Source organism: Salmo salar, chromosome 18, assembly GCF_965601325.2.
Source record: "Salmo salar chromosome 18, fSalSal1, whole genome shotgun sequence".
Taxonomy (NCBI): domain Eukaryota; kingdom Metazoa; phylum Chordata; class Actinopteri; order Salmoniformes; family Salmonidae; genus Salmo; species Salmo salar.
In genome coordinates, this window is record NC_138308.1 from 41,274,959 (window position 1) to 41,298,677 (window position 23,719).

A 23,719-nucleotide genomic window follows, 5' to 3' on the forward strand; every position below is an offset into this window, starting at 1 on the left:
CTTTTTTAAATCAATTTTCAATTCAGGCTGTAACACAAAATGTGGACTAAATCAAGCGATATGAATACTTTCTGAAGGCACTGTACGTTTGTTTGGCTGGCTGAAGCTAGTTGCAACATTGTTCATCAGGAAATTACAATTTGTAGTTATAGATGTAATACTGTTTTGAAAAAACGAAAACTATGTATTCAGTACTTTCATCAACCAAGCCCAGTACGGATACTACTGACATATGGAGAGGCGAGACAATCTTTGCTGGACTGAAAACATTGCAAAACACAGCTACAGGTCAAACCAAGTTACTGACTGCTGTGATATTTGATACCATGTCGGCCACCGTAGAGGAGGATAAACATCAATGATTACGTTGGGAGTGCCCGGTAGTTTTCTACATAATTTGTTCCTAGAAAGATTGATAATCATCAATCCCGAAGTAAGTATTTTATATTTTTATATACATATATGGGGGTACTAACAATATAGTGTTAGAATACATTTATTCTAGCTTGCTAGATTTATAAGCTGAACGACACGTCTGCATGATTTAGCTGTCAAGCTAGCCGTAGTAGCTCTAGCAGAAGCCAATGACACGTATCGGTAACTAGCCTAGCTAGCTACCGTTAGCTAACTAAACTGGTTGAACCAGGGATGGTTTATAGCTAATAGTTCAACCAACATTACCTATCAAGCTAACATTATATATATATATATATATATATATATATATATATATATATATATATATATATATATATATACACATTACGGTGAAGAAAAGCCGTTATCAGTCTGTATTACTAACCAAATGATGGATGTTAGCTAGCTCATCGTTTTTTCATTACACAGCAGCTATCCATCTACGCTATCTAACGGTACGCTCGCTTCTCGTGTTGTTGATTCATGAGACGTGATTGAAATTGATTCTTCTAACGTTAGTGAATTATGTTTCAGCTTATTAACCATCCCTACACGTTACGTAGCTAACGTTAGCTAGCTACTGTAACGCCCTACAATATTTTGTTTTGATTATTCAGAAACGTTGAACGTTTGACAGTTAGCTGTAGGTGAGTTCTTAGTGTTTAGAAATTGGCTAGCCCCATATGACACCCATTACTGCCCAATGCAATGCGCGTACCTTGGCTTTATTCCTTACGTCTTGCAACGGAAACTTTGCACCGTTTAAGAAGTCAACTGAGAGAGACCTACCTGAATTTTTCCGATAGAAACTCTCGTTTTCGTTGCAAAACTTTTTCAGTTTGGAGGAAACGTTTTGCAACAGAATTTGCGTTATGAATACACTCCAGGGTATAACGTCAGGGGTGTGTTCAATATGACAAAACTTTGTTTAACATAGCCAAAAACATTTCAAAATGTTTTTGGCTATTTTCAACGTTTTAGTCAATGGAAACGGTGCTGAAGAGAAGAACGGTGTGATTATGGTGACACAGAGGGCTATTATGTATGGTGGGCTGCACAATATTGTGCGATTAGCTACAAATGGTCACACTGGTAATTTATGTATCTCAGTGTGTCACACCCATATTGATCAGGGTACACCCACCAAACAGGAGCAAACACCTCAAAAGCTGTTGAAGAATGGTGCACACCGTTTGGTGCATACCATTGCTACACAATGTAGCAAACGTTGAACCGAACTGAATGCACCCCAGTATTGAAACGTCATTAAAAGTGCTTGTTTTCCATTATTTAGGACTTTGATAGAGGCATCCTAGCCCAATAGAGGAAGATGAGGCTGAAAGAGATCCAGAGGACAGCTCATCCAGCATGGAGTCCTGCCCCCCACCACCCTATCTGCCTGGCTTTAGGTAGGGCACAAATGTTACCTGTATCAGGCCTGTCCATACCTGTCCTGCACTAACCCTAACCCTTTTACCTAACCTAAGGTAGGGTAGAACTGTTTTGTGTATCAGGACTGTCATGCACTTATACAGTAGCTAGTTCCAGATGTTTAGGCATTCTTGCCAGATGCCTTCCAGATCTGTTTATGCTATCTAGCCAACTTGGCACGTGTGCATAAACAGATTTGGGCTTCTAAAATCAGAGCAGGCTTCTAAAATCAGGAGTGATGTAACCAATGATAACAGGCTTCACTTTTAATTCTGAATAACATACTCTTGAGTTCTTGTGATTTATTAGATTTCTTTCTTGGTCTGTTTTTGTTGACGAACAGGCACGTCAGCTCAGCAGCTGGATGCGTCATTCAACACCACTGCCGCCTTGGAAATATTCCAGGTGGATTTTGCCGATCCTTCCCTGGACATGAAGCTCAAGGGGTCCCTACCTACTTCTAACAGGTAAGCAACAAAATGAGCTGCTAACCCAATACATTACCAGTTATCAAGTTAATATATTATTGTATCAATGCATATGATTCAACCTATAACATTTGATTTGATATCTGTGCCCTAGGCTGCATAGTCTGGTGTGGGTAAACTTTGGAGCAGGAGAAGACGGTTTGGGAGGGAGACTGATTGGAGGCAGTGATAATGGCATGGTAACAGTGTATAGCCCAGAAGCCATTGTAACATCAGGGGCAGAGGCAATAATAGGACAGTCTGACAAACACACTGGGCCTGTCAGAGCACTAGACTTCAACCCCTTTAAGGTAAATAATGGTAGCAGCCTGTCAAGTCTTTGGCCCATTTCTCACTTGTAGTTTGGCATGCAATTTAAAATGGCTACTAAATGACATTAAACTAAGCTTTTAATACGAACACTTAAAGGATATGTTCAATCCAATGTTCTGTACAGTATTATATTCCCCACATATATTTTTTTCTCATTTGAATGTACTCTCTCTCAGAGTAATCTGTTGGCGTCAGGGGCAAACGATTCAGAGATCTATATCTGGGATCTGAACAATTTCAGCAATCCAATGACACCCGGGACAAAGTCACAGGTAAATGTGTCTGGGGAAGTTTGTCCCGTTCTCTTCTATTTCCATTCAACTTCTTGTCTAAATCAAAATGGTGGATATTCCAGGTGAATTAAATCCCTGGAATGAGTCTTAATTTCATTTTGAACAGTTTTCTCCATGTTTCCCCTCTTTGTAGCTTTGTGAGGTAAGAGTGAAAGCCAGTGTGTGTGTGTGGTTGTTGTCTGGTGTGTGGTGGCTTTAACATGTGTGGGCTGGTGGGAATGTTAAATAACCTAACACTTCCCTTTATCCAGATATTACTGAAGTCTCAAAGAAATAGCCTGTGACGATAGTCTTCCACAGTGTGGCAGTGTTGGGAATTTTGGCTTTGCTTTTTGATGCGTAATAACACTTTTTTTTTTTTGTTAATTTCTAAAATGTGTGCGGTGACATTCTCCAATCCATAATTCCTCGAGGAATATCTATATTTGTAACAGTGCTGTTCCTTCTCTCCCCATCCACCTAGCCTCCTGAAGATATCAGTGTAGTGTCGTGGAACAGGCAGGTCCAACACATCCTGGCCTCTGCAAACCCCAGTGGGAAAGCAGTGGTCTGGGACCTGAGGAAGAACTCGCCCATCATCAAGATTAGTGACCACAGCAACCGGGTGAGTACAGTAGACTAGTGAGTACAGTAGACTAGTGAGTACAGTAGATTGGTGACCACAGCAACCGGGTGAGTACAGTAGACTAGTGAGTACAGTAGATTGGTGACCACAGCAACCGGGCGGGTACAGTAGATTGGTGACCACAGCAACCGGGCGGGTACAGTAGATTGGTGACCACAGCAACCGGGCGGGTACAGTAGATTGGTGACCACAGCAACCGGGCGGGTACAGTAGATTGGTGACCACAGCAACCGGGCAGGTACAGTAGTCTGTCCTGAGGAACCACTGGGAGTCTGGACTGTATCATGTTAGCTCCCCTCTCATACTGACTCTAGTCTGGACTGTATCATGTTAGCTCCCCTCTCATACTGACTCTAGTCTGGACTGTATCATGTTAGCTCCCATCTCATACTGACTCTAGTCTGGACTGTATCATGTTAGCTCCCCTCTCATACTGACTCTAGTCTGGACTGTATCATGTTAGCTCCCCTCTCATACTGACTCTAGTCTGGACTGTATCATGTTAGCTCCCATCTCATACTGACTCTAGTCTGGACTGTATCATGTTAGCTCCCCTCTCATACTGACTCTAGTCTGGACTGTATCATGTTAGCTCCCATCTCATACTGACTCTAGTCTGGACTGTATCATGTTAGCTCCCATCTCATACTGACTCTAGTCTGGACTGTATCATGTTAGCTCCCCTCTCATACTGACTCTAGTCTGGACTGTATCATGTTAGCTCCCCTCTCATACTGACTCTAGTCTGGACTGTATCATGTTAGCTCCCATCTCATACTGACTCTAGTCTGGACTGTATCATGTTAGCTCCCCTCTCATACTGACTCTAGTCTGGACTGTATCATGTTAGCTCCCCTCTCATACTGACTCTAGTCTGGACTGTATCATGTTAGCTCCCCTCTCATACTGACTCTAGTCTGGACTGTATCATGTTAGCTCCCCTCTCATACTGACTCTAGTCTGGACTGTATCATGTTAGCTCCCATCTCATACTGACTCTAGTCTGGACTGTATCATGTTAGCTCCCCTCTCATACTGACTCTAGTCTGGACTGTATCACCACTTATGCTGTACAGAAGTTAACACAATACACGGCATGTAGAAATGTTGAAAGGCTGTTGTGTTGTAAATGCACTGTTCAGGGACGCTCTGGTCTGATGTGTTGTAGACGCTCTGGTCTGATGTGTTGTAGACGCTCTGGTCTGATGTGTTGTAGACGCTCTGGTCTGATGTGTTGTAGACGCTCTGGTCTGATGTGTTGTGTTGTAGACGCTCTGGTCTGATGTGTTGTGTTGTAGACGCTCTGGTCTGATGTGTTGTGTTGTAGACGCTCTGGTCTGATGTGTTGTGTTGTAGACGCTCTGGTCTGATGTGTTGTGTTGTAGACGCTCTGGTCGGATGTTGTGTTGTAGACGCTCTGGTCTGGTGTTGTAGATGCACTGTTCAGGGATGCTCTGGTCTGATGTTGTGTGGTGTTGTAGATGCTCTGTTCAGGGATGCTCTGGTCTGATGTTGTGTAGTGTTGTAGATGCACTGTTCAGGGATGCTCTGGTCTGATGTTGTAGATGCTCTGTTCAGGGATGCTCTGGTCTGATGTTGTGTGGTGTTGTAGATGCTCTGTTCAGGGATGCTCTGGTCTGATGTTGTGTGGTGTTGTAGATGCTCTGTTCAGGGATGCTCTGGTCTGATGTTGTGTGGTGTTGTAGATGCTCTGTTCAGGGATGCTCTGGTCTGATGTTGTGTGGTGTTGTAGATGCTCTGTTCAGGGATGCTCTGGTCTGATGTTGTGTGGTGTTGTAGATGCTCTGTTCAGGGATGCTCTGGTCTGATGTTGTGTGGTGTTGTAGATGCACTGTTCAGGGATGCTCTGGCACCCTGAGGTGGCCACACAGTTGGTCCTGGCCTCAGAAGATGACCGCATGCCAGTCATTCAGATGTGGGACCTGCGCTTTGCCACGTCCCCTCTCAAAGTCCTGGAGAACCACACAAGGTGAGCCTTCGGGACATCGTGCCACACATTGCTTTAAATTGAATTGTTATGTATGATGGTGATGATATGGTCTCTTATTTACATTTACGTAATTTAGCAGACGCTCTTATCCAGAGCGACTTACAAATTGGTGCATTCACCTTATGATATGGCAGCTAAATACTTCGTTTCTACCTCCAACAGTGCAGTAATATCTAACAATAGTAATCCACATAATACATTTTTTTTTTATACGTTGGTGATGTGCTACTTTAATTGTCTGTATGTTGTTTGTTGTGTTTTTATTGGTGTTGTATGTATTAAGTGGTTCAATCACATTTCCTTTTTAGGGATTAATAAAGTAGAATTAGTTATTCTAGCTCGGTGGCTGTTGTGTTTCATAGTTGAAGTTAAAAGAGAAAGCCTTGACTGTCAGTGATGATGGCTTGATGTTTTTCCTCCTCAGGGGACTTCTGTCCATAGCGTGGAGCCAAGCAGACCCAGAGCTGTTGCTCAGTAGTGCTAAAGACAACAGGATTCTCTGCTGGAACCCCAACACTGGAGAGGTACCTGCTTTTCTGCTCTGTTCTAAAGGTCTCATCGCATCATGTGGTGTATATGGCCTCCATCACAAGGCCCCCACCATCTTTCCCTGCCCAGGTCTTCTTCAGATGCCTCTGTTGTCTAGGTGATCTGTCTCTACAATGTCGTGGTGATCCAATCTCTCTCCCCATCTCTCTAGGTGATATATGAATTACCAACCACCAACCAGTGGTGCTTTGACATCCAGTGGTGTCCCAGGAACCCAGCGCTGCTGTCGGCGGCCTCGTTTGACGGGTGGATCAGTGTTTACAGCGTGATGGGAGGAAGCCTGGAGGCCCAGCAGCAGAGCAGGGCTGATCAGGTAGAGAGCCTCTATCTGTGGCCATGTCTATTTACTGTCTAAAGGAAACCACACACAATCCAGTGTTGCCACTGGAAGTCACTCTGGATAAGAGTGTCTGCTAAATGCTAAAACATCAAAGGCTCCCTATTTCCTATGGAGTGCACTACTTTTGACCAGGGGCCAAAAGTAGTGCACTATTTCTGGAATAGATGTGATTTGATTGTTGTAACATTTTGGCGTAGTCAGGTGTCTAGCCTAGCATTGAATGTGGTTGCTACTGCTACTATAATGGTAGGGTATGGTTGTAGACCTCATTAAAGACCTCTGCTCATTTCTCTTATCTTATATTTAGATTGGAATGCAGTCTTTGTGTGGTACTTTCCCACAGATCTCCTCGTCCTTTGACACCATGGATCCGTTTGGGACAGGCCAGGTGCTGCCCCCTCTGCAAGTTCCTCAACCCACCCCTCAGACCACCCTCGTCGCTCCGCTGAAGAAGCCCCCCAAGTGGGTTCGTAGGCCCGTAGGAGCCTCATTTGCTGTAAGTGCAATGTACTTGACCGTTTTAAAATTTTTTATATACATTTTTTGTATTGCAGAAGGTAAATAACATAAGTAAATGCCTATTGTGAGGAACCCCAATATGTTTAAGCAGTAAGGCATGACAACCTGTGGATTATGGTGGAAACACACGGTTAAAGTCTATTCTTAGGCATGACAACCTGTGGATTATGGTGGAAACACACGGTTAAAGTATATTCTTAGGCATGACAACCTGTGGATTATGGTGGAAACACACGGTTAAAGTCTATTCTTAGGCATGACAACCTGTGGATTATGGTGGAAACACACGGTTAAAGTATATTCTTAGGCATGACAACCTGTGGATTATGGTGGAAACACACGGTTAAAGTGTATTCTTAGGCATGACGTAAAGTGTTACTCTTCAGTCACGCTCTACTTATAAAGGGACGAAACGTGCTTATGACAAGTCTTACAATGTATTGTAACTGCATCATAGTAATGGTACATTTTCCTCCCATCCTCTTCTCCTTGTAGTTTGGTGGGAAGCTGATCACCTTTGAGAGTCCTAAGGCTCCAGTCCAGAGCCCACAGGCCGTCCCTCTCCCCAGGCAGGTGTTTGTGAGCCAAGTCACCACGGAAACAGAGCTCCTCCAACGTTCCAGAGAGCTGCAGGCTGCTCTGCAATCTGGATCCTTGTCAGACTACTGCCAGGCCAAGATCCACAAGGCCCCCACAGACTCTGAACAGGACATATGGAGGTTTCTCCTGGTAGGTGTTATGACACTGCACAGTGGCATCAAAGGTTCATGTTAAAGGAATAATGGACAATTTTGGCAATTAAGCAACTTTTCTACATACCACAGGGTCAAACAATGTAACATTATAGAGACAGTGTGACATTCTGGCATTTAATCCCTTTTTCTACTCACCCAGATCTCATGGATACCATTTTTGCCTCTGCATGCAGTTTTGAAGGTAGTTTCATGAGCCATTGCTAACTAGCGTTAGCACAATGACAGGAAGTCTCCTGGAACTGTTAGCATGCTAAAATGGTATCTATGAGTTCATCTGACCCTCATTAAGTAGAAAAGTTGCTTAATTGCCAAAATGTAAAGAAGTCCAGTTATCTGTGACATCTGTGGTCCTGTCGCTCCTTCAGACTGAACCGTAGCAGAACTCACAGAACACCTCATGGAGATGACACATTTCCATGAACAGTAGAATTCTCTGTACAATGTATTTGGATAGAAAGACACTCAGGAGCCAAGACCGATATATGATGAACACAAGTTCTGCAAGGGTTGTTTAGGTTTCCAATGTTGACCACCTCCTGATGTTTGCAGGTCAACTTCGAAGATGAAGCCCGGGTCAAATTCCTGAGACTTTTGGGTTTCAGCAAAGAGGATTTAGAGAGAAAGATATCCACCTGCTTGGGGAAGAACCTGCAGCCTAACGGACATGGAGTGGATGCCAACGATCTGGCTGAGAAGATACAGCTTCTCTCTACTCAGGTCAGTCCAGGAACATAGCTCTACATAGCCCATTCTCTTTTATAGTAGTCCTGATTGTAGTCTGCATATCTTCCACCGTCCTATAGAGGGCAGTGACGAGTATCAGAAGTGATATGTGGTCTCTTTTTCATAACAACATGAATCCTGTCACCTTTTTATATCATCACCAGTTGTCCTCGTTTTGTTTCCAGAGGTCAGAAGAATCCGGGGATGCGGTCGACTCCACCAAGACTCCGGGTTCATCCTCCCCCTCTGACTTTTTCAGTCAGATCCCAGCACAACCACAGGACAAGGAGAAGATCAGCTTCCAAATCCCTGTCTCAGCAGGTACTGCTTGTCTTCTGTTCAGTATCACAGCAGTTGGACGTGACTTCAGCTCTCTCTTCCTGTGAAATCTAAACAGTACGGACTGGTTTCCCGGACACATAACAAAAAGCATGTTCAATGTAAAACCTTTTTTAGTCCAGCATTAGGCTTAATATGAATCTGTTGTCCTGGTAACTGGCCCTTTGTATGACTGTAACTCTCCGTATCTCATTCATTTGCTTTATGCCTCTGTTGTCGCAGATGCAGATGGTCTGATCAGCCAGGCTCTGCTGGTGGGAAACTTTGAGGGAGCGGTGGATCTGTGTCTGAATGACGGGCGTTACGCTGAGGCCATCCTGCTGGCTATCAGTGGAGGACAGGAGCTACTGCAGAAGACCCAGCAGACATACCTGGACAAGCAGAGGAACAGCATCTCTATGGTAAGACGGCGAACATACCTGGAACAGCATCTCTATGGTAAGACGGCGAACATACCTGGACCAGCAGAGGAACAGCATCTCTATGGTAAGACTGAGAACATACCTGGACCAGCAGAGGAACAGCATCTCTATGGTAAGACGGGGGACATACCTGGACCAGCAGAGGAACAGCATCTCTATGGTAAGACGGGGGACATACCTGGACCAGCAGAGGAACAGCATCTCTATGGTAAGACTGAGAACATACCTGGACCAGCAGAGGAACAGCATCTCTATGGTAAGACGGGGGACATACCTGGACCAGCAGAGGAACAGCATCTCTATGGTAAGACGGGGAACTTTTGAACCAGGGCCAATTTGGGACTTACCCTCATGACTATTTGATTTATATTATATTTGTATGACTTGATTACTAGCTAGCAAAGTTCATTTAGTTCAGAATATAGTTATTTTATATCAACAGTGCAAAATAATCAGATTTACTGAGTCAACATGAATAAATACAACATGGTTAAGTCTACTATCTACCGTCCTCAGCTGATCTCATCCGTGGTGACCCAGAACTGGGGAGACATCGTGCAGAGCTGTGACTTGGATAACTGGAAGGAGGCTCTCGCTGCTCTCCTAACCTACGCTCACCCCAAAGAGTTTGCTCATCTGTGTGGTAAGAACACCAAGATGGTGAGGATTATAACAAAGGAGTCAGGAAACCCCGACTTGCTTTTACCTTGAGTTCAGCACTTATTTCTGCAGTCACTAGAAATCTATTTCACAAGAGAGACCTGATTGTACCTGATGGTCTCTTCTACTTCCTGTTCCTAACACCTCCCTCCCTTTCTCCTGGTAGGACTATAACTGATCTCTATGCTATGTAGCTCTTCTACTTCCTGTTCCTAACCCCTCCCTCCCTTTCTCCTGGTTGGACTATAACTGATCTCTATGCTATGTAGCTCTTCTACTTCCTGTTCCTAACCCCTCCCTCCCTTTCTCCTGGTTGGACTATAACTGATCTCTATGCTGTGTAGACTATCTGGAGGGTGAGAGGACAGAGCAACGCTGTCTGCAGGCATCTCTGCCCTCTACCTCTCCTACTCTCTCTCCCTCTCTTCCTTGCTCTCCCTCCCTCTCCTGGTACTGTAGAGACCCTGGGGTCGCGTCTGGAGGGTGAGAGGACAGAGAAACGCTGTCTGCAGGCATGTCTCTGTTACATTTGCTCTGGGAACATTGAGAAACTAGTGGAATGCTGGGCCCTGCAGAGGGACTGCTCATCTCCCCTGGTTTTAGAGGTAACAAATAGTTTTTTATCTATATATTTATCCTTAGTTTAACCATGGAAGTCACTTTTCCAAGTGAACCCTAGTGTTATGATGATATGATAACTGGCCACAGATAGAATCTGTAATGACATCGTAGGAACCAGGTAGTAACAATATGTAATCTGTGTGATTGACCGCCAGGACCTGGTAGAGAAGATGATGGTTCTGCGTAAGTCTGTGGAGCGTCTGAGGAACAGCGAGGTGGCTGTACAGAGTCCCATCCTGGCTGACAAGCTGACTCGCTATGCTGGTCTCCTAGCTTCACAAGGCAGCCTGGCTACAGCCCTGTCCTACCTGCCAGACACCTCAGACCAGGTAAACACAACCTCCACTACTCTTCAGATACCTTATCAACTAGGAAATATTTAAAGATCTCATCATGCTTCAAAGACACCTTGCTTTCTCTCTCCTGGATTGTGTTCAGACCTGCATTTAATATGGAAGTTGTGCTTCATTGATCTTGCCTGGTGTCAGGGAACTAATGATGTAGTCCAGAAAGGGTATTTCCCACCATCTGGTACTCCAGAGGGGTGTACTGCAATCAGGATCACTGAGTTAGCCTGCTTACTTTGATAAACAACCAGAAATTACTCCAGATTTTCTGGGTCGTTAACAAAGCTAAACGTCCCTGTGTTCTTGTCTGTTGAGTTAATAAAACCATGCCCATTTCAAGGTTATCAAAAAATATAATAATAATAATATTTCATAATATTTAGGCAAGTTAGCTGGCTAACTCCCTGGTTTATAGTTTAGCCCTCAGGCAGGCTGAAGCATCAAACTGTTTGAAATAGTTCAAGTACGATTCTAACTGCTGTGGTTTTGTTCTGTGGTGTTTGTCTTCCTGCAGGCTTGCATCATGATGATGAGAGACCGGCTGTTCCACGCCCAGGGAGAGGGAGGAGCAGCATGGGGTCAACAGCCCCCACCGTTCCCTTACAACATAGTCAGGGTGACGGGGGGCGACCCTGACCCCGCTCGGGCCCCTGCTGTCCCCGCCCAAGCAAAACCACCAGCACAGACAACACAGACACCGGTATTTAGGAATTAATGCATTTTATTTGACACTTTTGCCTCAGCCATGAGAATGCAACAATACACACATAAAAATGATTGAGGATTCTAAAACACAAAGTAAACAGATGTATTTCCATTGATTTCTACATTGATGAATCTAACTTGAGGTGTCCATGACATCATAGCAGTTGCTAGAGTAGATGTTATGAAACATCAGCTTTGGTATATTGTTATGTTCTCATGTATGTTTCTGTGGCTGCATTCCATTCTACTTTTGAAGTAGTCCACTATAAAGGGAATAGGGTGCCGTTTCGGACGCAGGCTGTGTATAAATGATGTTTCTCTCCAGGGGCCCTACCAGCCTCCTCTTCCTGTGATGCCAGTGGTTGGCCAGCCTCCTCTTCCTGTGATGCCGGTGGTTGGCCAGCCTCCTCTTCCTGTGATGCCGGTGGTTGGCCAGCCTCCTATGACCACAGTCTTCACTCCTCAAGCTGTTACTCACTCCAGAGGACCTCCTCCTCCTTCGTATGGTGGTCTGCCACCCTCCTCCCATGCTCCTCCACCTAGTGGGCTGCCACGTACAGGGCTACGGCCAGCCTACCCTCAACATCCTGCCACTGCCCCAGGTAGGCACTCACCCTCAGTCCAGGGCCGTGTTCAGCAGGTGTTGTCTGGAACTGATCCTGTGCGTAGTATGCTTACTGACTTTATCTTACTATTTTTCTATCCTGTGTTTTTGTTCTACCTTGTAATTTGTAGTGCTGTATTGATTGCTGCGTTGTTGGGTTTGGAGCTTGTAAGAAAGGCATTTCACTGTACTTGTGTATGTGACATTAAAACTTAAACATGTTTGTTCTACATAATATATTTCTATGTGAGCGTAATATACAAGCTGTGCCCTGCTGAACCAGGTAGTACTCTGTCACCTCCCAGACACTACTCCAGATTGCTCTTGATGTAACATGTCTGTCTCCTGTCTGCTCAGGGCTCTCTCCAATCCAGCCATTCCAGCCACAACAGCAGCCCATGTCTGCAGGACTAGGTGGCCCCGGCCTCTCTGCCTTCCCTCCAGGACCTACTATGCCAGGCTCCAGCCTGTCTGGACACCCCCTGCCTCCCTTCTCTGCCCCTGGCAGCCTCGCCACCATGCCCAGCCCAAGGCTACCTCCGTCAGGCTTCACCCCCACCTCGCTCCCTTCAGGCCCCATGCCACCCAGCTACCAGCAGCCTGGGGCCCCTGTCGGCATGTACCCACCAGGGGGGTCTCACCTTCACAGCCAGGGCCCACCTGCAGGTCCCCCCTCTGGTCCGTATTCACCCCTGGGACCCGGGTACCCACAAGGAGGTCCTGGAGCCCCGGCCGTCAAGTCCTTCTCTGCTCCGTCGGTGGCTCCTCCTCCTACAGGTACTGACCATTATGCAATTGATGTGCTGCGTCCCAAATGCCATCCTATGCATGATATAGTGCACTTCTGTTGACCGGGGCTCGTACGGTTAGTAGGACCCTACTGTTGACCGGGGCTCGTACGGTCAGCAGGACCCTACTGTTGACCGGGGCTCATACGGTCAGCAGGACCCTACTGTTGACCGGGGCTCATACGGTCAGCAGGACCCTACTGTTGACCGGGGCTCGTACGGTCAGCAGGACCCTACTGTTGACCGGGGCTCGTATGGTCAGCAGGACCCTACTGTTGACCGGGGCTCGTACGGTCAGCAGGACCCTACTGTTGTTGACCGGGGCTCGTACGCTCAGCAGGACCCTACTGTTGTTGACCGGGACTCGTACGGTTAGCAGGACCCTACGTTGACCGGGGCTCGTACGCTCAGCAGGACCCTACTGTTGACCGGGGCTCGTACGCTCAGCAGGACCCTACTGTTGACCGGGCTCGTACGCTCAGCAGGACCCTACTGTTGTGACCGGGGCTCGTACGCTCAGCAGGACCCTACTGTTGACCGGGGCTCGTACGCTCAGCAGGACCCTACTGTTGTTGACCGGGCTCGTACGCTCAGCAGGACCCTACTGTTGTTGACCGGGGCTCGTACGCTCAGCAGGCCCTACTGTTGTTGACCGGGGCTCGTACGCTCAGCAGGACCCTACTGTTGTTGACCGGGGCTCGTACGGTCAGTAGGACCCTACTGTTGTTGACCGGGGCTCGTACGGTCAGCAGGACCCTACTGTTGTTGACCGGGGCTCGTACGGTCAGCAGGACCCTACTGTTGTTGACCGGGGCTCGTACGGTCAGCAGGACCCTACTGTTGTTGACCGGGGCTCGTACGGTCAGCAGGACCCTACTGTTGTTGACCGGGGCTCGTACGGTCAGCAGGACCCTACTGTTGTTGACCGGGGCTCGTACGGTCAGTAGGACCCTACTGTTGTTGACCGGAGCTCGTACGGTCAGCAGGACCCTACTGTTGTTGACCGGGGCTCGTACGGTCAGCAGGACCCTACTGTTGACCGGGGCTCGTACGGTCAGCAGGACCCTACTGTTGACCGGGGCTCGTACGCTCAGCAGGACCCTACTGTTGTTGACCGGGGCTCGTACGCTCAGCAGGACCCTACTGTTGTTGACCGGGGCTCGTACGCTCAGCAGGACCCTACTGTTGTTGACCGGGGCTCGTACGCTCAGCAGGACCCTACTGTTGTTGACCGGGGCTCGTACGGTCAGCAGGACCCTACTGTTGTTGACCGGGGCTCGTACGGTCAGCAGGACCCTACTGTTGTTGACCGGGGCTCGTACGGTCAGCAGGACTCTACTGTTGTTGACCGGGACTCGTACGCTCAGCAGGACCCTACTGTTGTTGACCGGGACTCGTACGGTCAGCAGGACCCTACTGTTGACCGGGGCTCGTACGGTCAGCAGGACTCTACTGTTGTTGACCGGGACTCGTACGCTCAGCAGGACCCTACTGTTGTTGACCGGGGCTCGTACGGTCAGCAGGACCCTACTGTTGACCGGGGCTCGTACGCTCAGCAGGACCCTACTGTTGTTGACCGGGGCTCGTACGCTCAGCAGGACCCTACAGTTGTTGACCGGGGCTCGTACGCTCAGCAGGACCCTACAGTTGTTGACCGGGGCTCGTACGCTCAGCAGGACCCTACTGTTGTTGACCGGGGCTCGTACGCTCAGCAGGACCCTACAGTTGTTGACCGGGGCTCGTACGCTCAGCAGGACCCTACTGTTGTTGACCGGGGCTCGTACGCTCAGCAGGACCCTACTGTTGTTGACCGGGGCTCGTACGGTCAGCAGGACCCTACTGTTGTTGACCGGGGCTCGTACGGTCAGCAGGACCCTACTGTTGACCGGGGCTCGTACGGTTAGCAGGACCCTACTGTTGACCGGGGCTCGTACGCTCAGCAGGACCCTACTGTTGACCGGGGCTCGTACGGTCAGCAGGACGCTATAAAGAGAATGGGGTGTCATTTGGGACACAGGCATGGCCTGTAACACCACTGTTTATCTGTTGTGATAGTCATCTTTAATCATATCTTTATTCATAACTCATTTATGCTTAAAGAAGGAATGGTAGATTCTTGTTTGACACTTGTCTCTTTTATAAATACTAAATCATATGTAGTGAGATTTGAGAAGTGAATAAAGTAATGTTAATTTATAAATGCTTTTGATTGAGCTGTCCCCCTTGTTTAACTTTCAGGGTACTTCCCTTGGCTGAGTACTCCCCTTGTTGACGATGATGAAGGTGACAGTGAGAGTGACAGACAGAGATAGGTTTGGATATGGTGGGATAAGACTGTTAATTCAGACAGGGATAGGTTTGGATATGGTGGGATAAGACTGTTAATTCAGACAGGGATAGGTTTGGATATGGTGGGATAAGACTGTTAATTCAGACAGGGATAGGTTTGGATATGGTGGGATAAGACTGTGTTAATGCAGACAGGGATAGGTTTGGATATGGTGGGATAAGACTGTGTTAATGCAGACAGGGATAGGTTTGGATATGGTGGGATAAGACTGTGTTAATGCAGACAGGGATAGGTTTGGATATGGTGGGATAAGACTGTGTTAATGCAGACAGGGATAGGTTTGGATATGGTGGGATAAGACTGTGTTAATTCAGACAGGGATAGGTTTGGATATGGTGGGATAAGACTGTGTTAATGCAGACAGGGATAGGTTTGGATATGGTGGGATAAGACTGTGTTAATTCAGACAGGGATAGGTTTGGATATGGTGGGATAAGACTGTGTTAATGCAGACGGGTAGGTTTAGATATGGTGGGATAAGACTGTGTTAATGCAGACAGGGATAGGTTTGGATATGGTGGGATAAGACTGTTAATTCAGACGGGGATAGGTTTGGATATGGTGGGATAAGACTGTGAATGCAGACATGTAGAAAGGTGTTTGCTCGTGCCGTCACATGATTTTACAGGAACGTGTTGAGCTGGTCTTTGTTATAAATCAATCATTGTAACGATGTAGTGAAATAATCCATGCGAAATCACTGTTGTTGGAGATTTTACTAATTTAATACCAAAGTATCTGTTTTAAATGTATGATATTTGAGTACTAAAAATGTCTATTTACCAAAGTTTTAGGCTATGCCAAGTAGTGAAGATAATGCAACAACAATAATGTGTTATTATTGTCAGTCAGTGTGTCCAATCTAACTGCACTGTGATGCTGCCTGGCCGTGGCCTGCAGTCTGTTGAAGTGACCTGCTGCCTGGCCGTGGCCTGCTGCCTGGCCGTGGCCTGCTGTCTGTTGAAGTGACCTGCTGCCTGGCCGTGGCCTGCTGTCTGTTGAAGTGACCTGTTTGTTGCTACTCCAGTGGAAATACCTTTTTGTTTATCAGAGTTGAAAGTGATTTTTAAGACTAATTTAACCTCCTAAGAGTTTGAGAAATAACCCTGCTCAACTTAATGTGACTCCAGGTGTCTAGGCTCTTGGCTTTGGCTGGATTCTTAAAAAGCCACCAGTGTCCTGTGGCTGACTATTCATCTTTCACTATCTACAGGACAAGATGGCTGGAATGACCCACCAGCAGTACGAGGGGGTCCCAGGAAGAAAAAGGTATCTGCTCTGGATAAATGACCTTCATACCGGATTCCCCATCCTCTCTGATAACATGGACTAGCTCAGACTGGAGAAATGTGGACCACTTCCAATTTGTCCAACCCAGTCCAGGGCCAGTAGACCATCTTGATAATGTTAATAGCTACAATCTTAGTTCTATGTAAACCAGTATTCAGTGAATATACAGTTGAAGTCGGAAGTTTACATACACTTTAGCCAAATACCTTTAAACTCAGTTTTTCACAATTCCTGACATTTAATCCTAGTAAAAATGTCCTGTCTTAGATCAGTTAGGATCACCACTTTATTTCAAGAATGTGAAATGTCAGAATAATAGTAGAGTGATTTATTTCAGCTTTTATTTCTTTCATCACATTCCCAGTGGGTCAGAAGTTTACATACACTCAATTAGTATTTGGTAGCATTGCCTTTAAATTGTTTAACTTGGGTCAAACATTTCGGGTAGCCTTCCACAAGCTTCCCACAATAAGTTGGGTGAATTTTGGCCCATTCCTCCTGACAGAGCTGGTGTAACTGAGTCAGGTTTTTAGGCCTCCTTGCTCGCACATGCTTTTTCAGTTCTGCCCACAAATGTTCTATAGGTTTGAGGTCAGGGCTTTGCGATGGCCACTCCAATACCTTGACTTTGTTGTCCTTAAGCCATTTTGCCACAACTTTGGAAGCATGCTTGGGGTCATTGTCCATTTGGAAGACCCATTTGCAACCAAGCTTTAACTTCCTAACTGATGTCTTGAGATGTTGCTTCAATATAGCCATGTAATTTTCCTCCCTCATGATGCCATCTATTTTGTGAAGTGCACCAGTCCCTCCTGCAGCAAAGCGCCCCCACAACATGATGCTGCCACCCCCGTGCTTCACGGTTGGGATGGTGTTCTTCGGCTTGCAAGCATCCCCCCTTTTATCTCCTAACATAACGATGGTCATTATGGCCAAACAGTTCTATTTTACTTTCATCAGACCAGAGGACATTTCTCCAAAAAGTATGATCTTTGGCCCCATGTGCAGTTGCAAACCGTAGTCTGGCTTTTTTATGGCGGTTTTGGAGCAGTGGCTTCTTCCTTGCTGAGTGGCCTTTCAGGTTATGTCGATATAGGACTCGTTTTAATGTGGATATAGATACTTTTGTACCTGTTTCCTCCAGCATCTTCACAAGGTCCCTTGCTGTTGTTCTGGGATTGATTTGTACTTTTAGCACCAAAGTACGTTCATCTCTAGGAGACAGAACGCGTCTCCTTCCTGAGCGGTATGACGGCTGCGTGGTCCCATGGTGTTTATACTTGCGTACTATTGTTTGTACAGATGAACGTGGTACCTTCAAGCGTTTGTAAATTGCTTCCAAGGATGGGCCAGACTTGTGGAGGTCTCCAATTTTTTATCTGAGGTCTTGGCTGATTACTTTTGATTTCCCCACGATGTCAAGCAAAGAGGCACTGAGTTTGAAGGTAGGCCTTGAAATACATCCAACGGTACACCTCCAATTGACTCAAATGATGTCAATTGGCCTATCAGAAGCTTCTAAAGCCATGACATCATTTTCTGGAATTTTCCATGCTGTTTAAAGGCCCAGTCAACTTAGTGTATGTAAACTTCTGACCCACTGGAATTGTGATACAGTGAATTATAAGTGAAATAATCTGTCTGTAAACAATTGTTGTTAAAATTCCTTGTGTCATGCTCAAAGTAGATGTCCTAACCGACTTGCCAAAACCTATACTTTGTTCACAATACATTTGTGGAGTGGTTGAAAAACAAGTTTTAATGACTCCAACCTAAGTGTATGTAAACTTCCGACTTCAACTGTATGTTCGCCAGATGTTGTAGACTGTCTTTGGTATTTCAGTACTTTCACATGTTTAAACATGCATTAAGATCTTAGCTGTATGTTAACCAGTATAAGGTGAGGGTTTTATGTCTGTAATAAACCTGCTGGTGTGTGAATCTGTGTTCTGTCTGTGTCTCAGGTTGTCCCAGACAACTACACCCCTCCTGCTCCCATCACCGCCCCTGTTATGGGGGGTTACCCCATGGAGGACCATCATCAGCCCCAAGGACAGCAGGGCCAAGACCCCAGCCGTACGCAGCAGTTCCCCCCAGGGGCCCCTCAGGAGCCCAGTGTACAGGTCAGTGGCAACCTTGTCTCAAGCCCTTCTGTGTTTCTCCATGCGCAGTTCTGGAGCCAGAATACAGTGGGATTTCTGGTAGCATGAGACTAGTGCGAACCTAACCAGGTACATTTACTTTCTTATTAAAGGCCTGGCAGGCTGACCTCTAACCCCTAAGGTCAGGCTGCCATTTACTTTCTTATATAAGGCCTGCCAGGCCGACCTCTAACCCCTAAAGTCAGGCTGCTAGTTACTTATAGGTAGGCAGATCTCTAAGTCCTGTGTGTCCCTTCAGCTCCTCCAGGCGCTGCCAGCTGAGAGGGTGGAGCAGAGAGAGATCCCTGCAGAGCACATGGTCCTCAAGCAGACCTTCGACAGCCTGGTTCAACGCTGCCAGCTAGCCGCACAAGACCCAGTAAGTCTTTACACAGGACGGTAGTATCAGCTCTTGTGTTTCAAAAGACAGAATTTCTACCCATATATCTGCATAAGACACACAGAGCCATTCTAAAGGTGCTGCTGTTCGAGTCTGACATTTTAATATTCTATATATTTTTTTTTCTCTCAGCAAACAAAAAGAAAACTTGACGATGCATCGAAACGCCTTGGGTACCTGTATGACAAGCTGAGAGAGCAAACGGTGAGAACATGTAGCAGATACTCTACCACAGGGCCCAGCCTCACAGTTCAGAAACACAGTTCACAGTTCTGCTGTTTCAAAACAAATCTGCTTTTTAAACCATTTCACCTGCGTTTTATATTGAAAGTCAGCTGTTTTTTTTCTTCAATAGAGTGATCAGGGACATGTAGCTATACTTTCCCTTCACAGAAAATACATCAGTGCAACACATTCAGGCAGAAAATAACTTCATTTTCATCAGATGACAACAGAAGTGGAACGCCATTTGGCAGGCAGCCACACCAGTAAATGAGTTTACAATTAAAAAGCACTATCTTTTTTTGCAAAAACGATGCATGGCCATCATATTTCTGTTCAGCGTAGAAAGAATGTAGCCAGCTACATTTCCCAATGTTTTGCTTGAAGTTAATCTTGTATTTTACCAGAGAAAAGTTGGCTACACGGGAAACGGGGAAAAGCAGCTCCACATCAGTCAGCGCTATCTGCTGATAGAATGCCATTCCTGAAGTCTCATCCGAGCGGAGAAGTGCAACTGAAGCACAAAATTAGTCTGATGCCGAGCAGAAATTACAATAAGAAGCATTTTAGATTTGCTGTACAAAACGCAGCAAGATATTTCTTATTTGTTTAAAAAAAGAAAATAATGCGTGAAAATCATAGAATTCTGCATTAACGCGACCCCTGTACCATGATGTCAGTTAGTTCTCATTCTAACCCTGTCAAGTTACTCCACTACATAACAGGCCATGTCAAGTTACTCCACTACATAACAGACCCTGTCAAGTTACTCCACTACATAACAGACCCTGTCAAGTTACTCCAATACATAACAGGCCATGTCAAGTTACTCCACTACATAACAGGCCATGTCAAGTTACTCCACTACATAACAGGCCATGTCAAGTTACTCCACTACATAACAGGCCATGTCAAGTTACTCCACTACATAACAGGCCATGTCAAGTTACTCCACTACATAACAGGCCCTGTCAAGTTACTCCACTACATAACAGACCCTGTCCAGTTACTCCACTACATAACAGACCCTGTCCAGTTACTCCACTACATAACAGACCCTGTCAAGTTACTCCACTACATAACAGGCCCTGTCAAGTTACTCCACTACATAACAGGCCCTGTCAAGTTACTCCACTACATAACAGGCCCTGTCAAGTTACTCCACTACATAACAGGCCCTGTCAAGTTACTCCACTACATAACAGGCCCTGTCAAGTTACTCCACTACATAACAGGCCCAGTCGTGGTGCTCCACTACATAACAGGCCCAGTCGTGGTGCACCACTACATAACAGATTGTAAAGGAAATGTGTACATGCCTATAGTAACTTAAATTCTCCCCTCATCCTGTAGCTGTCTAACAACATCCTGGGTGGTTTACATGAGATCAGCCGCTGTGTGGCGGGCAAGAACTACCAGCGTGGCCTGGAGGTCCACACTGCTGTGGTCACCAGCAGCAACTTCAGCGAGATCCAAGCCTTCATGCCCATCCTCAAAGTGGTCATGACCATCGCCAACAAGCTGGGCGTCTGACCACTGATCCCACACCAAGGCTAGCTTCTAGAATAAACCGTGTTTCCTATAATGCTCTACTTCTGACCAGACCCTATGGGCTCTTTACAGGCCCTGTGGGATCTGAGGGCCCCGAGGGCCCCATGATCTATTAGGGCTCTATGAGGGCCCCGAGGGCTCTTGTCAAAAGTAGTGCCCTATATAGGGAGTAGAGTGCCATTTGGAACACTCAAAAACACACCAAGATAAAACAGCCTTCAGTGTTATCATATGGATGGATCACAATGTTATAGATTAGATATTTATTTCTTTTTCAGCTGTTGAAATGTGCTTTGATCAAAGACATGATTGCAGATGTGTGGTTTTCGCTTGACTAAAGCCGACTCATTGAAAGGTTTCTGACTTGGCTGATGATGAGAGGTGTTCTCCTCTCTGAGAAGACGAGTTATTGCTACTGTGGTGGTTATCAACAGCAAAACATCCAATATTATTAAAGAAGTTGTGTCCTTCAGCTTTTTGATGGGAAGATACCTGATGTTAAATATGTAAGGGGTGGGGGTTACTGATGTGGGATGATGTTGAGAGCTGAGGATTTAAATGTCATATGTTTGAGAGTGGAGAAGGATACACAATGTCTCTGAACAATGTGGGCTTGGATTCTTTGGCTGTCAGTAGTTATAAACACGGTAACACATCCAACTAAGGGAAGACTTTGGAGAGCGAGGTTGTTTTGTCCACCTTCCTACCTCATCTTTCCTTAACAAAACCACACAACGTCCAGCTGATTTTAGAATAGTTAGGAAGAGTGATTGAGTTATATACACTTTTGTAATACATACTGTACCACAGCGCAGATATTGTTACTTTTTCACTGACACGCCAGTGTGTTCTACACGCCAGTGTGTTCTACACACCAGTGTGTTCTACACGCCAGTGTGCCATCTCTTAGTTTGTTACGTTTTCAGGCCAAAGCACTGCAACAACTAGCTCTGATCCAGCGTGTTACGTGCAGCTTGTTGACTCAGAGCTGTGTCAGCACCTGCACATTACGCCCTGGTCCAGAGCGATGCAACAAAATAATGTAATTTGATGATTCTTGTGGAGTTGCTGGATTTTTACAGTCAGTCCGCGTTAGTCACTATAGAGCGGCCCGCTGCTGTCAGCTAGCTTGTGTGATTGAGATACTGTATGAGAACGGTGTGTGTCCTGGTTGTTGGCTTTGCCCCCTGTTTATAGTGTGCTGGCTTCTGTTGTGTATAAACTGTAATAACCACACCACTGTAAACAGCTTTGGTGTGGTTACACTTGACATTTCATTCTGATTGAAGAACGTGGCAGTTATCGACTGAAATATGATTTATGGCAAAGAAACCCATGAATAAATCTCTTGAAATATTTTTGTGAATTGCAAGTGGTGCGTAAGCTACACTCCCCCTATTTATTTGTTGTTGACGATTCCCCTGTTTAATAAGGAATTAGTATTTCCCCATTTTTAATAATGAACTAGTAATTCCCTGTGTTTAATAAGGAATTAGTATTTCCCCATTTTTAATAATGAACTAGTAATTCCCTGTGTTTAATAAGGAACTAGTAATTCCCTGTGTTTAATAAGGAATTAGTATTTCCCCATTTTTAATAATGAACTAGTAATTCCCTGTGTTTAATAAGGAATTAGTATTTCCCCATTTTTAATAATGAACTAGTAATTCCCTGTGTTTAATAAGGAATTAGTATTTCCACCTGTTTAAGAAGGAATTAGTATTTCCCCATTTTTAATAATGAACTAGTAATTCCCTGTGTTTAATAAGGAATTAGTATTTCCCCCTGTTTAATAAGGAATTAGTAATTCCCCCTGTTTAATAAGGAATTAGTAATTCCCTGTGTTTAATAAGGAATTAGTATTTCCCCCTGTTTAATAAGGAATTAGCATTTCCCCCTGTTTAATAAGGAATTAGTATTTCCCCCTGTTTAATAAGGAATTAGTATTTCCCCCTGTTTAATAAGGAATTAGTAATTCCCCCTGTTTAATAAGGAATTAGTAATTCCCTGTGTTTAATAAGGAATTAGTATTTCCCCCTGTTTAATAAGGAATTAGCATTTCCCCCTGTTTAATAAGGAATTAGTATTTCCCCCTGTTTAATAAGGAATTAGTAATTCCCCCTGTTTAATAAGGAATTAGTAATTCCCCCTGTTTAATAAGGAATTAGTATTTCCCCCTGTTTAATAAGGAATTAGTATTTCCCCCTGTTTAATAAGGAATTAGCAATTCCCCCTGTTTAATAAGGAATTAGCTATTTCTTATTTGACCTGTTGCATCCTATATTTAGTTTCTAAATGTGCATAGCCATAGAAATAACCTTCCCACAACCCCCTTGTCTTTTTTGGGAGGGGGTTTGTGCCCAAAACATTATCACACCAAAGCTGATCCATTGTAGTGTTTTGTTCTCATTCGGAGTGACCTATGATTACTTATGTACTTTAATATTAGTCTGGGTCTAATGTGCTAATTCAAATCAAATGTTTGAGAGAGAGCTGGAGCAGTGGAAACGTGTTCTCTATAGTGATGAATCACGCTTCACCATCTGGAAGTCCAAACAGATGAATCTGGGTTTGGCGGATGCCAGGAGAACGCTACCTGTCCTACTGCATAGTGCCAACTGTAAAGTTTGGTGGAGGAGGAATAATGGTCTGGGGCTGTTTTTCATGGTTCTAGCTAGGTCCCTTAGTTCCAGTGAAGGGAAATCTTAATGCTACAGCATACATTCCAGACAATTCTGTGCTTCCAACTTTGTGGCAGCAGTTTGGGGAAGGCCATTTCCTGTTTCAGCATGATAACAATGCCCCTGTGCACAAAG

At 45.4% G+C, this 23,719-nt stretch overlaps 1 protein-coding gene across 4 annotated transcripts; it reads left to right on the forward strand.

The window, feature by feature from the left end:
• The first annotated feature begins 289 nt into the window (after nt 1-289).
• LOC106577393 (protein transport protein Sec31A) lies at nt 290-22,261 on the forward strand. 4 transcript variants are annotated; one of them, XM_082964967.1, is made up of 26 exons: nt 290-433; nt 1,712-1,826; nt 2,192-2,315; nt 2,431-2,626; nt 2,825-2,920; nt 3,405-3,545; nt 5,414-5,556; nt 6,002-6,101; nt 6,278-6,439; nt 6,774-6,962; nt 7,481-7,714; nt 8,290-8,457; nt 8,649-8,784; nt 9,025-9,203; nt 9,741-9,867; nt 10,344-10,489; nt 10,661-10,834; nt 11,367-11,552; nt 11,883-12,159; nt 12,519-12,938; nt 15,188-15,232; nt 16,513-16,568; nt 18,554-18,712; nt 18,990-19,109; nt 19,263-19,334; nt 20,706-22,261. In XM_082964967.1, exons 2-26 carry the CDS (start codon nt 1,748-1,750, stop codon nt 20,883-20,885), a joined length of 3,909 nt encoding a protein of 1,302 aa, XP_082821093.1. In that variant the 5' UTR covers nt 290-433; nt 1,712-1,747; the 3' UTR covers nt 20,886-22,261. The 4 variants fall into 4 exon arrangements, with proteins under 4 accessions (XP_082821093.1, XP_082821094.1, XP_082821095.1 ...); XM_082964968.1 differs by having other exon boundaries at nt 6,810-6,962; XM_082964969.1 differs by lacking the exon at nt 15,188-15,232.
• Nucleotides 22,262-23,719: the final 1,458 nt, after the last annotated feature.

Coding starts and splice junctions, on each gene's coding strand:
- LOC106577393 (XM_082964967.1), top strand. CDS start 1,748: ATGAGGCTGAAAGAGATCCAGAGGACAGCTCATCCAGCATGGAGTCCT. Junction 1,827..2,191: donor CCCTATCTGCCTGGCTTTAG/GTAGGGCACAAA, acceptor GTTGACGAACAG/GCACGTCAGCTCAGCAGCTG. Junction 19,335..20,705: donor ACAAGCTGAGAGAGCAAACG/GTGAGAACATGT, acceptor CTCATCCTGTAG/CTGTCTAACAACATCCTGGG.